Here is a 14,821-nt window from a genome sequence, read left to right on the forward strand (position 1 = left end):
CAACCTGATAAAGACTTTCTACAAAAAAAAACCTATGGCTAACATTAATGGTGAGGAATTGGAAGCTTTCCCACTAAGATCAGGAGCAAGCCAAAGATGTCCTCTGTTACCACTCTTTTTCAACATGTACAAGAACTCCTAGAAAATACAATGAGACAAGGAAATGAACTAAATAGATATAATAATTGGGAAGAAAGAAAGAAAACTCCTGGCCAACGTGGTGAAACCCCATGTCTACTAAAAATACAAAAATTAGCTGGGCGTGGTGGCACGTGCCTGTAATCCTAGCTACTCGGGAGGCCGAGGCAGGAGAATTGCTTGAACCAGGGAGGCAGAAGTTTCAGTGAGCCAAGGTCGCACCACTGCACTCCAGTCTGGTGACAGAGTGACACTCTGAAAAAAAAAAAAAAAAAAAAAAAAAAAAAGGAAGGAAGGAAGGAAAAGAAAGAGAGAGAAGGAGGGAGGGAAAGAAATGAAAAGAGAGAGGGAAAGAGGAAGGAAGGAAGGAAGGAAGGAAGGAAGGAAGGAAGGAAGGAAGGAAGGAAGGAAGAAAGGAAGGAAGGAAGACTGTATTTGTTTGCAGATGGTGTGATTGTGTAATAGATGTACCACTCTGGTAAGGGATGTTAATAATGGGGGAGGCTATGTGTGTATGGGAGGAAGGGGGATATGGGATATCTCTGTATGTACTTCCTGTCAATTTTACTGTGAAACGTAAAACTGTTTCTGTTGTTGTTGTTGCTGTTGTTGTTGTTGTTGTTTTCTGAGACAGAGTCTCACTCTGTCGCCCAGGCTGGAGTGCAATGGCAAGATCGTGGCTCACTGCAATCTCTGCCACCCGGGTTCAAGCGATTCTCCTGCCTCAGCCTCCCGAGTAGCTGGGATTACAGACGGCTGCCACTGTGCCCAGCTAATTTTTGTATTTTTAGTAGAGACGGGGTTTCACTATCTTGGTCGGGCTGGTCTTGAACGCCTGACCTTGTGATCCACCTGTCTTGGCCTCCCAAAGTGTTGGGATTACAGGCGCGAGCCACCGCGCCTGGCCCTAAAACTGCTCTTAAAAATGAACTCTTTTCTTTTTTAAATGAACCAAGTGGGGAGATTTTTACTATGTAATTTCAAAATTGGTCATAAAGTTAAAAATAATGATCAAAACGCCATGGTTTGACACTTTCTTTAAAAGTTAAAGAATTTTACCATATGACCCAGTAATCCACTCCTACTTACATAAAATGTCCAGGAAAGACAAATCTGTAGAGACATCAATAGATAATGATTGCCCGGAGTTTGTGGTGAGAACACAAAGTGACTATTATAGGACAAAAGAGAGATCTTATTTGAATGATGAAAATGTTTTAAAACTGGATTTTGTTGATGGTCACACAACTTGGTAAATTTACTAAGAAGTATTGAATTAGAACCTTAAAATGGTTGAATTTTATGTATGTAAATTACACTTCAGTAGTTTAAAAAAAAAAAATCAGTGGTCTGGAAATGCTGAAAAGTTAATATCGTAGACTCAAGTCTCTTAAATCTGTTTTTGTGGGCTCACTACTGGTCTATGGATTAAAAAGCTACTGCTAATTTGATTTTCAGTGTTTATCTTTTATATATTGCCTACTCCACTGGACTATAAGTTTATTGAAGGTAAAATACTATTTTCAGTATTTCAGTATAAATATGTAAAAAATCTATTTATATCCCAAGCCCAGTAGTACTTAGCATAGCATTCAGGCAAAGCCCAGTCTCATTAAATACTGGGCCATTTAACTTGTTAATAATGAAATTTTGTAACTTAACATAAGACTTGTTTTTATTAAGGGAGACTAATCCTCCTCCATTTAACTGTGATAAGAATAGTATTTTGTTAATTTTTCATTTTTGTCATCTTTATTTAACTAAAAGCATAGTAACACCAGCTAGAGGATAAACAAAATATAAGCATATAATTATATATTATTAACATTGTATTAAATAAGACAAGTCCAATCAATGGTTGTTTTACAACAGCAAATATTATTTTCAATTAAAATGAGATATAGTCATTTAGTTAGTCATTATTGATTATTTTTTAAAGCCTAGGTTTTTTGTTATGTGTGTGTGTGTGTTTTAAAGAAACAGGACCTCGTACACGATCTCCAACAATTTTGGAAACATCTCCACGACTTATTCGAAAAGCACTAGAATTTATGGATTTAAGTAAATATGTTCGGTAAGTTTTCATAAACATGATTGATGCAGACAACTGTGTGTTTTGTTAAATCAATTATTAAAATATTTAAATGTTTTCTGTAAAGATTTGATTTGAGGCCTGATTAAGTGAGATGAGCTACAGAAAATTTCTATCACACCTGCTGCCATTGTTTAATTAGATTCAATTTTTAATAACTAGATGATAGGAGTAATATAAATATATTAAGCATATTTATAAGTTTGGAAACATTGTCAAAATTACTTAGCTGCATAAATTCAAGAGGAAAACCTACAAGATATTCTTATAGTTTTGAACACAAGTTTCACAATCACCTCATCAAATGTTGAATCCAAATTTACTGATATTCTCCAAAATATTTTCCTAAAATATCAGTGAGTCAATAAATGGACCATAGCATATCCAGAAAATAACCATTTGCTTTTTTCTATCACTAATGTTTTATTTGACTCAGACCACCACATTGTTGATATGATTTAAAATTGTTTGCCGTCTAAAGTGAAGCTTATTCCAGAGTTCCCAAATGAAAATTGTATCTTTTGATGATTTTTTTGTATCAAGGAAAACAGATACAGATCCTCTACTGCAAACAGATGAATTGAATCAGCAGCAGGCAATGCAAAAGGCAGAAGAAATTCATCAGTTTCGACAGTACAGGAGCAGAGTCCTTAGCATTCGAAATATTGACCAAGAAGAGCAGTTGAAGTTAAAAGAAGAAGTCCTGGATATGTATAAGGAAATGCGGGTGAGTCTAAGAGCACATACATAGATTATAGTTGGCAAATTCTTTCATAACAGTAAAAAGAAATTATACAATTAAATAATATTTGTACAGAAAAGTCTTGAAAACCTAGGTTTTTATGATTCACAACTTCTAGGAAAATATCACAAATTTGATTCTATACATCTCGCCTCACTCCCTCCTTAAAATCCCCCTAAAATGCAGTGTTGGGAATCTATGCTCAAAGATGGGAAGAAAAGGAGAGAAGATAACAACAAAATTATTTGTTCAAATTGGAAAATAACTGGATTAAGATCACATTAACCGGCTTGAGACACACAAATCCTAAACTGGCAATGGGAAAAGTCTTAACAAACCAATTAGCTCCTCAGAATTCCTACAGAATCCTTCAAAGGCTCAGCAGTTGGTGGCACCAGGTATGTTAGGAAGTAAAAGTGACGTAGGAGGAAAATGAAAATAGCTGGGTTTGTTCAGCTTAACGCTATTTAGGAATTGCAGATCACCACTTCAACTTTTTGCATCCAGATTATTGTCAACCCTTCACCCCAGCAGAAGAATAGACGTCCGTTAGTTAGAGATGGCAACTTTATTGAAAGTGGGAGTATCATACTAGAAAAGGGCAAATTCAATAAATGTATATGGATAACTTCCCACTATGGAGAATGAGAATCTTTTTTTTCTCCTTCCTCCCTGCAACACACACGCACACACCCCTACATATTCCCAAAGTCACTAATGCCTGTAGGACATTGTAAATATTTTAGCTACAGTGAGACTGTCATTTCCAGTAATGGCTCATGTGAGGAATGCGCCCATTTGACATCTCTTCTTGTTTGTCCAGTAGGCACCTCAAACAGAACCTCTCTAAATCCAAATTCAAGAATGCTTGCCCTCCTACCCATCTCAGCGAAAACATGTCACCCCACCAAGATTCTCCAGCTCAGTCAATACCAATTACATTCTTTTAGTTGCTCAAGCAGAGACTATGGAGACATCTTTGACTTCTCTCACTCCTCACGTGCAATCAGTTGTCAGAACCTCTCAACTCTATGTTGAAAATATATCCAGAATTTGATGATTTCTTACTATCTCTGTTCCCACCATCCTAGCCTAACCTTTCATTCTTTCTTATTCAGAGGATTGCTACAGCCCAGTTACTGATCTAACTGCTTCCATCTTTGCCCCTCCGCAATGTGGTCTCTGCTTTGCCACCAAAACAATTGTACCAATCACGACAAACTAGGCTTATCCTGTGGTAATAAAACCCCCTATATCACAGTGGCTTAACATAGTGTTTGGTAAACTCATTTTCTGTAAAGGGCCAAACAGTAAATATTTATGTTGCATCTACTCAACATTGCCAATTTTGACACAAAATCACAGATAATACCTAAATAAATAGGATAATGGCAAAAGAAATAAAACTTTACTTAGAAAAACAAGCAATAAGCCAGATTTACTTTACAGGCTTAAGTTCGCTAACTCTGGCTAAAAACAGTAAAACAGTATTTCTCATTCCAGCTATGTGTCCAATGTAGTTCAATAGAGCATTCTTTTTTTTTTTTTTTTTAATTATACTTTAAGTTCTAGGGTACATGTGCATAACGTGCAGGTTTGTTACATATGTATACTTGTGCCATGTTGGTGTGCTGCACCCATCAACTCGTCAGCACCCATCAATTCATCATTTATATCATGTATAACTCCCCAATGCCATCCCTCCCTCCTCCCCCCTCCCCCCTCCCCATGATAGGCCCCAGTGCGTGATGTTCCCCTTCCCGAGTCCAAGTGATCTCATTGTTCAGTTCCCACCTATGAGTGAGAACATGCGGTGTTTGGTTTTCTGTTCTTGTGATAGTTTGCTAAGAATGATGGTTTCCAGCTGCATCCATGTCCCTACAAAGGACGCAAACTCATCCTTTTTTATGGCTGCATAGTATTCCATGGTGTATATGTGCCACATTTTCTTAATCCAGTCTGTCACTGATGGACATTTGGGTTGATTCCAAGTCTTTGCTATTGTGAATAGTGCCGCAATAAACATACGTGTACATGTGTCTTTGTAGTAGAATAATTTATAATCCTTTGGGTATATACCCAGTAGTGGGATGGCTGGGTCATATGGTACATCTAGTTCTAGATCCTTGAGGAATTGCCATACTGTTTTCCATAGTGGTTGAACTAGTTTACAATCCCACCAACAGTGTAAAAGTGTTCCTATTTCTCCACATCCTCTCCAACACCTGTTGTTTCCTGACTTCTTAATGATTGCCATTCTAACTGGTGTGAGATGGTATCTCATTGTGGTTTTGATTTGCATTTCTCTGATGGCGAGTGATGATGAGCATTTTTTCATGTGTCTGTTGGCTGTATGAATATCTTCTTTTGAGAAATGTCTGTTCATATCCTTTCCCCACTTTTTGATGGGGTTGTTTGTTTTTTTCTCGTATATTTGTTTGAGTTCTTTGTAGATTCTGGATATTAGCCCTTTGTCAGATGAGTAGGTTGCAAAAATTTTCTCCCATTCTGTAGGTTGCCTGTTCACTCTGATGGTAGTTTCTTTTGCTGTGCAAAAGCTCTTTAGTTTAATTAGATCCCATTTGTCAATTTTGGCTTTTGCTGCCGCTGCTTTTGGTGTTTTAGACATGAAGCCCTTGCCCATGCCTATGTCCTGAATGGTACTACCTAGATTTTCTTCTAGGGTTTTTATGGTATTAGGTCTAACATTTAAGTCTCTAATCCATCTTGAATTAATCTTCGTATAAGGGGTAAGGAAAGGATCCAGTTTCAGCTTTCTACTTATGGCTAGCCAATTTTCCCAGCACCATTTATTAAATAGGGAATCCTTTCCCCATTTCTTGTTTCTCTCAGGTTTGTCAAAGATCAGATGGCTGTAGATGTGCGGTATTATTTCTGAGGACTCTGTTCTGTTCCATTGGTCTATATCTCTGTTTTGGTACCAGTACCATGCTGTTTTGGTTACTGTAGCCTTGTAGTATAGTTTGAAGTCAGGTAGCGTGATGCCTCCAGCTTTGTCCTTTTGACTTAGGATTGTCTTGGCAATGCGGGCTCTTTTTTGGTTCCATATGAACTTTAAAGCAGTTTTTTCCAATTCTGTGAAGAAACTCATTGGTAGCTTGATGGGGATGGCATTGAATCTATAAATAACCTTGGGGAGTATGGCCATTTACACGATATTGATTCTTCCTATCCATGAGCATGGTATGTTCTTCCATTTGTTTGTGTCCTCTTTTATTTCACTGAGCAGTGGTTTGTAGTTCTCCTTGAAGAGGTCCTTTACATCCCTTGTAAGCTGGATTCCTAGGTATTTTATTCTCTTTGAAGCAATTGTGAATGGAAGTTCATTCCTGATTTGGCTCTCTGCTTCTCTGTTACTGGTGTATAAGAATGCTTGTGATTTTTGCACATTAATTTTGTATCCTGAGACTTTGCTGAAGTTGCTTATCAGCTTAAGGAGATTTTGGGCTGAGACGATGGGGTTTTCTAAATATACAATCATGTCATCTGCAAACAGGGACAATTTGACTTCTTCTTTTCCTAACTGGATACCCTTGATTTCTTTCTCTTGCCTGATTGCCCTAGCCAGAACTTCCAACACTATGTTGAATAGGAGTGGTGAGAGAGGGCATCCCTGTCTTGTGCCAGTTTTCAAAGGGAATTTTTCCAGTTTTTGCCCATTCAGTATGATATTAGCTGTGGGTTTGTCATAAATAGCTCTTATTATTTTGAGGTACGTTCCATCAATACCGAATTTATTGAGCGTTTTTAGCATGAAGGGCTGTTGAATTTTGTCAAAAGCCTTTTCTGCATCTATTGAGACAATCATGTGGTTCTTGTCTTTGGTTCTGTTTATATGCTGGATTACGTTTATTGATTTGCGAATGTTGAACCAGCCTTGCATCCCAGGGATGAAGCCCACTTGATCATGGTGGATAAGCTTTTTGATGTGCTGCTGAATCTGGTTTGCCAGTATTTTATTGAGAATTTTTGCATCAATGTTCATCAGGGATATTGGTCTAAAATTCTCTTTTTTTGTTGTGTCTCTGCCAGGCTTTGGTATCAGGATGATGTTGGCCTCATAAAATGAGTTAGGGAGGATTCCCTCTTTTTCTATGGATTGGAATAGTTTCAGAAGGAATGGTACCAGCTCCTCCTTGTACCTCTGGTAGAATTCAGCTGTGAATCCATCTGGTCCTGGACTTTTTTTGGTGGGTAGGCTATTAATTGTTGCCTCAATTTCAGAGCCTGCTATTGGTCTATTCAGGGATTCAACTTCTTCCTGGTTTAGCCTTGGGAGAGTGTAAGTGTCCAGGAAATTATCCATCTCTTCTAGATTTTCTAGTTGATTTGCGTAGAGGCGTTTATAGTATTCTCTGATGGTAGTTTGTATTTCTGTGGGGTCAGTGGTGATATCCCCTTTATCATTTTTTATTGCATCTATTTGATTCCTCTCTCTTTTCTTCTTTATTAGCCTTGCTAGCGGTCTGTCAATTTTGTTGATCTTTTCAAAAAACCAACTCCTGGATTCATTGATTTTTTGGAGGGTTTTTTGTGTCTCTATCTCCTTCAGTTCGGCTCTGATCTTAGTTATTTCTTGCCTTCTGCTAGCTTTTGAATGTGTTTGCTCTTGCCTCTCTAGTTCTTTTAATTGTGATGTTAGAGTGTCAATTTTAGATCTTTCCTGCTTTCTCTTGTGGGCATTTAGTGCTATAAATTTCCCTCTACACACTGCTTTAAATGTGTCCCAGAGATTCTGGTATGTTGTATCTTTGTTCTCATTGGTTTCAAAGAACATCTTTATTTCCGCTTTCATTTCGTTATGTACCCAGTAGTCATTCAGGAGCAGGTTATTCAGTTTCCATGTAGTTGAGCAGTTTTGATTGAGTTTCTTAGTCCTGAGTTCTAGTTTGATTGCACTGTGGTCTGAGAGACAGTTTGTTATAATTTCTGTTCTTTTACATTTGCTGAGGAGTGCTTTACTTCCAATTATGTGGTCAATTTTGGAATAAGTGCGATGTGGTGCTGAGAAGAATGTATATTCTGTTGATTTGGGGTGGAGAGTTCTATAGATGTCTATTAGGTCTGCTTGGTGCAGAGATGAGTTCAATTCCTGGATATCCTTGTTAACTTTCTGTCTCGTTGATCTGTCTAATGTTGACAGCGGAGTGTTGAAGTCTCCCATTATTATTGTATGGGAGTGTAAGTCTCTTTGTAAGTCTCTAAGGACTTGCTTTATGAATCTGGGTGCTCCTGTATTGGGTGCATATATATTTAGGAGAGTTAGCTCTTCCTGTTGAATTGATCCCTTTATCATTATGTAATGGCCTTCTTTGTCTCTTTTGATCTTTGATGGTTTAAAGTCTGTTTTATCAGAGACAAGGATTGCAACCCCTGCTTTTTTTTGTTCTCCATTTGCTTGGTAGATCTTCCTCCATCCCTTTATTTTGAGCCTATGTATGTCTCTGCATGTGAGATGGGTCTCCTGAATACAGCAGACTGATGGGTCTTGACTCTTTATCCAGTTTGCCAGTCTGTGTCTTTTAATTGGGGCATTTAGTCCATTAACATTTAAGGTTAATATTGTTATGTGTGAACTTGATCCTGCCATTATGATATTAACTGGTTATTTTGCTCGTTAGTTGATGCAGTTTCTTCCTAGCCTCGATGGTCTTTACATTTTGGCATGTTTTTGCAATGGCTGGTACCGGTTGTTCCTTTCCATGTTTAGGGCTTCCTTCAGGGTCTCTTGTAAGGCAGGCCTGGTGGTGACAAAATCTCTAAGCATTTGCTTATCTGTAAAGGATTTTATTTCTCCTTCACTGATGAAACTTAGTTTGGCTGGATATGAAATTCTGGGTTGAAAATTCTTTTCTTTAAGAACGTTGAATATTGGCCCCCACTCTCTTCTGGCTTGTAGAGTTTCTGCCGAGAGATCTGCTGTTAGTCTGATGGGCTTCCCTTTGTGGGTAACCCGACCTTTCTCTCTGGCTGCCCTTCAGATTTTTTCCTTCATTTCAACTTTGGTGAATCTGGCAATTATGTGTCTTGGAGTTGCTCTTCTGGAGGAGTATCTTTGTGGCGTTCTCTGTATTTCCTGAATTTGAATGTTGGCCTGCCCTACTAGGTTGGGGAAGTTCTCCTGGATGATATCCTGAAGAGTGTTTTCCAACTTGGTTCCATTTTCCCCCTCACTTTCAGGCACCCCAATCAGACGTAGATTTGGTCTTTTTACGTAATCCCATACTTCTTGCAGGCTTTGCTCATTTCTTTTTCTTCTTTTTTCTTTTGGTTTCTCTTCTCACTTCATTTCATTCATTTGATCTTCAATCGCTGATACTCTTTCTTCCAGTTGATCGAGTCGGTTACTGAAGCTTGTGCATTTGTCACGTATTTCTCGTGTCATGGTTTTCATCTCTGTCATTTCATTTATGATCTTCTCTGCGTTAATTAGTCTAGCTGTCAATTCTTCCACTCTTTTTTCAAGATTTTTAGTTTCTTTGCGCTGGGTACGTAATTCCTCCTTTAGCTCTGATAAGTTTGATGGACTGAAGCCTTCTTCTCTCCTCTCGTCCAAGTCATTCTCTGACCAGCTTTGATCCATTGCTGGCGATGGGCTTCGCTCCTTTGCAGGGGGAGATGCGCTCTTATTTTTTGAATTTCCAGATTTTCTGCCCTGCTTCTTCCCCATCTTTGTGGTTTTATCTGTCTCTGGTCTTTGATGGTGGTGACGTACTGATGGGGTTTTGGTATAAGTGTCCTTCCTGTTTGATAGTTTTCCTTCTGACAGTCAGAAGGACTGTCTGTTGGTCTGTTGGAGATTGCTTGAGGTCCACTCCAGACCCTGTTTGCCTGGGTATCAGCAGCAGAGGTTGCCGAAGATTGAATATTGCTGAACAGCGAGTGTACCTGTCTGATTCTTCCTTTGGAAGTTTCCTCTCAGGGGTGTACTCCACCCTGTGAGGTGTGGGGTGTCAGACTGCCCCTAGTGGGGGATTTCTCCCAGCTAGGCTACTCAGGGGTCAGGGACACACCTGAGCAGGCAGTCTGTCCGTTCTCAGATCTCAACCTCCGCGTTGGGAGATCCACGGCTCTCCCCAAAGCTGTCAGACAGAGTCGTTCGCGTCTGCACCGGCTCCAGCTACTTCCCCTGTTGGTCTTCAGCTGTGCGCTGCCCCCAGAGGTGGAGACTACAGAGACAGGCAGGCTTCCTTGAGCTGCTGTGAGCTCCACCCAGTTCGAGCTTCCCAGCGGCTTTGTTTACCTACTTAAGCCTCAGGAATGGCGGGTGCCCCTCCCCCAGCCTCGCTGCTGCCTTGCGGATAGATCGCGGCAGACTGCTGTGTTAGCAGTGAGGGAGGCTTCGTGGGCATGGGACCCTCCCGGCCAGGTGTGGGATATATTCTCCTGGTGTGCCTGTATGCTTACAGCGCAGTATTGGGGTGGGAGTTACCCGATTTTCCAGGTGTTGTGTGTCTCAGTTCCCCTGGCTAGGAAAATGGATCCCCTTCCCCCTTGCGCTTCCAGGTGAGGCGATGCCTCGCCCTGCTTCAGCTCTCGCTGGTCAGGCTGCAGCAGCTGACCAGCACCGATTGTCCGGCACTCCCTAGTGAGATGACCCCAGTACCTCAGTTGAAAATGCAGAAATCACGGGTCTTCTGTGTCGCTCACGCTGGGAGTTGGAGACTGGAGCTGTTCCTATTCGGCCATCTTGCTCCGCCCCCCTCCAATAGAGCATTCTTTTACTTATTAAGATCCCCAGGCTGAAGGAGCTTCCATAGAGACACTTCTACCATGATTATTGCAACAGGGGAAGAGAACATGGGGAATTGCACATTGGCTGTGACTATTTCTACCCAGAAATGGGACGTTCGTTTGCACTCATATTTCACTGATCAGATCAAGTCACATAGTCACATACAACTTCAAAGAAAGAACCTACCTTGGTGAGACCTTGATATCAAACTTATAGCATCAAGCACTGTGAGGCAATGCATTTTTGTTGTTTATTTTTTTATTTTTTATTTTTATTTTTGAGATGGAGTCTCGCTCTGTCGCCCAGGCTGGAGTGCAGTGGCCAGATCTCAGCTCACTGCAAGCTCCACCTCCCAGGTTACGCCGTTCTCCTACCTCAGCCTCCCGAGTAGCTGAGACTACAGGCGCCCACCACCTCGCCCGGCTAGTATTTTTTTTTTTGTATTTTTTAGTAGAGACGGGGTTTCACCATGTTAGCCAGGATGGTCTGGATCTCCTGACCTCGTGATCCACCCGTCTCGGCCTCCCAAAGTGCTGGGATTACAGGCTTGAGCCACCGCGCCCGGCCCCTGCATTTCTGTTGTTTAAACCCAGTTTGTGGTTCTTTGTTACAGCAGCCCCAGCAAACTAATAAAGAGGGAGGGCAATACTACCAGGTACCTGGAAGATAACCAGCAATATTTTGTGAATTACACTAATGGTTATCATAATGCATATTTAAAATGAAGGTGGAATCATTTCACTTCCCTAATGGCTTTATGTTTCGTTAAGAAAAAAGCCAAAATCTTGATTATGACTTCCAGAGCTTTCCTCTCTGTTATTTTTATCAACCTTTTGCCAAGCTGACTTTGCCTTTCCACTAACAGCAAGGCATGTTCCCACCTCTGGGCCTTTGACCTCTGGGCCTTTGACCTCTGGGCCTCTGGGCCTCTGGGCCTCTTCCTGGAATATTCTTTCCCCAAAGTGTAAAATGGTTTGCATTTTCCTTTTATGAGCTCTCTCCTCTAGGGTAACTTATTACCTATCTTCACCAGCTACTCTTTCAAAATTAGTACCCTCAAAATTTGTGTGACTGTGCCTAGCCTTATTTTTCTTTAAAGCACTTACCCTGCATGTACATTTATTTATGGGCGTATGAAAATGTAGATATAAATACTATGCTTTCATTTTTTATTGTTCTCTGCTAGAATATAGACTATATGTGGACAGATACTCTGTTTAGATTCACTGTTGTTGTCCCCAGAACTTCAGAGGAATGTCTGCTTTGCAAAAGTTTGTTTAATTAATGAATCAGTAAATCAGTGAATGGATATTAAAATTGTGTAAGTTTAATTTATCATGCGGGAAATAATTTAGATTAGATTAGAAAACAAAAGGGAATTTCAGGATTCCTGTTTGTGGTTTTTGTGTGTAATAACCAAGAAAAATGCTACAGATGGAGAGGAAGTGGGGAAAAAGTGCTAAATCAGACAGCTTCGAGTTCACACCCATTCATTTATGTGTGAGGCACAGAGAGAGCCCTAGTTTTGATTGAAGCCATTTTAAGAGAAACAGGATCGATAACATATTTCTTATCAGATAGGAGAATGAATATATTTTATACTCCTTCCTCAAGGGATTACTGATGTATATTAAACTTATTTACACAGGCTCCTGAAAATGTCCCTCTCTCCTGCTCATTCTCTTGCTCTGTCTCTCTCTCTGTCTCTTTAATGTGTCACTACTATCATCTTGTACTTGTGCAACTGGTTTTGTCAACCCAGTTTTATTATGGTAGATACAGTACTACTTTTTGCAAAAACTTCAGGAAGACTGATTCTGACATTCGGCTTTTCCAACATCTCAATAAAATTAAGCTGGTTGCAAAAAACATGGAAAATGTCTTGATAAATTCAAGGATGAAGACAAAGCAGTCATTTCTAGTAGAGTCTTTTCAGGCTAGCATTTGTGCTTTAATCCTTCTTCTTTGATTATATTATTTTTGAAACAGTAAGCAATTAATATGGCCACTTCCCTCTTAAGAGATGAAGGAGAAAAGGAGAAATCAGCAAAGGTGACTGAACAGGAGCAGCTGGTGAGACAGAAGACAATTTAAGAGCTAAGTAAAGTCAGTTGATCCAAGAGGAGAGCGCATGGTTAAGCAAGAATAAGAACAATAAATGATCTTGGATTTAGCTTCATATAAGGCCTTGGTATCCTTGATGAACACAGTTTTGCAAAAGTGGTGAGAATGAAAGTCAAGCTGACAAGAACAAAGTAACCAATGGATTTGGCCATATTATTTGGAGCTTCATCAAATACAGCTCAGATATATTTTGTCAGGGATAGCATACATATGGGAAACTAGTAATATCTTGAGCACAGTTACTTTGCAAGAGACAGTGGGCTTATTAAAATCTCATATAGATTGTATTTGAAATAATTTAAACAGAGAATACCTTTGGCAAAATATGTATGTTTTCTTTACTTTTCACTATGTTTCCTACAAATGTTTTTATTTGCCATACTGTGTTAAAATCTCACGAACCCTTTGTTGCTATGTTTTGTGTATTGATAAGCTTTTGAGACCATACACTAATTTTCATCTTCAATCGTTTTGCCTATGAATGTATGGGCATAAGGACAGGGTAAAGGAATTTCATTTTTTCTTTCTGGGAACATAAACCTTTACCTGTGGAACTTATTTGTTTGGGGTTTTGCTTTGGAACAGGACTCCTTAGATGAAGCCCGACAGAAGATTTTCGACATCCGGGAAGAGTACAGAAATAAATTGCTGGAAGCTGAGCGTCTAAAGCTGGAAGCTCTGGCTGCTCAGGAAGCCACCATGAAGCTGGAGACAGAAAAGAAGACCCCAGCTCCTGACAAACAGAAAAAAAAGAAAGGAAAGAAAAAGTAACCAGGGGATGTCCAATACTACCCTGCTTCTATAGAGACAAAAATCTATTTGTAATAATCTATAACTGCCTGCTGATAAAACAAGGTTCTGGGTCAACTGAAAATAGAAATTGTTCTTTCTTAGAAATATTTTCATGATAACTTGTTAGTTTTCCTCAAAAAGCTAGTATTTGAAGCCATTCGAGTTTAAAATGCTCTAATTTCAATAAAATAGCTTCCAAATATTTAAAATGTAATAAAATATTTGTTTGACACTCTAAACTGCCTGCATTTTTAATTAGAAGTGAAACAAGATCATAAATTAATCAACAGGATTATCTTTTAAAATTTCAACAATGAACTCATCAGCACGCATCAACTCGTCATAAATGACGAGTTGATGAGTGCCAATGGGTGCAGCACACCAACATGGCACAAGTATACATATGTAACAAACCTGCACATTATGCACATGTACCCTCGAACTTAAAGTATAATAATAAAAAAAAATTTCAACAATGAGAAAAGTGGCTTTTGTTCTTAGAAGAAATTTAGTCTCAAACTTTAAAAGTTTAAAAATACTAATAACTATGCTTCAGAATTATGCGCCCCCCCCCCCTTTTTTTTTTAAGACTGAGTCTCGCTCTGTTGCCCAGGCTGGAGTGCAGTGGTGTGATCTTGGCTTACTGCAACCTCTGCCTCCCGGGTTCAAGCGATTCTCCTGCCTCAGCTTCCTGAGTAGCTGTGATTACAGGCACCTGCCACCACGCCCTGCTAATTTTTGTATTTTTAGTACAGATGGGGTTTCACCATGTTGGCCAGGCTGGTCACGAACTCCTAACCTCAGGTAATCTGCCCGCCTCAGCCTCTCAAAGTGCTGGGAATACAGGTGTGAGCCACTGCGCCCGGCCGAATTATGCCGTTTTTAAAAACTGAACTTCAAGAAACTTCCCTCATTGACCAAGCACTACCCTGGCTCAGCCAAGTGTTAGGACTCTGGATCCTAGCAATGCATCATAGTAACCCGGGTGTAGAGAGAGGGTAATCCCAAACATACCGTATCATGCTCACCAGTGTTGTGTTTTTTGTAAGACACAGATGAAGTTGTCATACCCTAGTGTTAGAACAATGCCATGAGTGGATTAACTGAGAGGCACATAGCAGGAAATTGACTTTCTCTAAAAGCACATTTCTAATTCATGACTATCTAAAAACTCTCA

At 39.7% G+C, this 14,821-nt stretch overlaps 1 protein-coding gene across 1 annotated transcript in view; it reads left to right on the plus strand.

Annotated features, from left to right (window-relative positions):
- Nucleotides 1-13,883, plus strand: part of ADGB (androglobin) — a 246,686-nt gene extending 232,803 nt beyond the window's left edge. The window contains exons 34-36 of the mRNA XM_030929016.1: nucleotides 2,116-2,212; nucleotides 2,774-2,957; nucleotides 13,438-13,883. Coding sequence (XP_030784876.1) covers nucleotides 2,116-2,212; nucleotides 2,774-2,957; nucleotides 13,438-13,623 — 467 coding nt within the window. The 3' untranslated portion in view covers nucleotides 13,624-13,883. The remainder of the gene's footprint in view (nucleotides 1-2,115; nucleotides 2,213-2,773; nucleotides 2,958-13,437) is intronic.
- Nucleotides 13,884-14,821: the final 938 nt, after the last annotated feature.

This window comes from Rhinopithecus roxellana, chromosome 4 (assembly GCF_007565055.1).
Source record: "Rhinopithecus roxellana isolate Shanxi Qingling chromosome 4, ASM756505v1, whole genome shotgun sequence".
In the NCBI taxonomy this organism is placed as follows: domain Eukaryota; kingdom Metazoa; phylum Chordata; class Mammalia; order Primates; family Cercopithecidae; genus Rhinopithecus; species Rhinopithecus roxellana.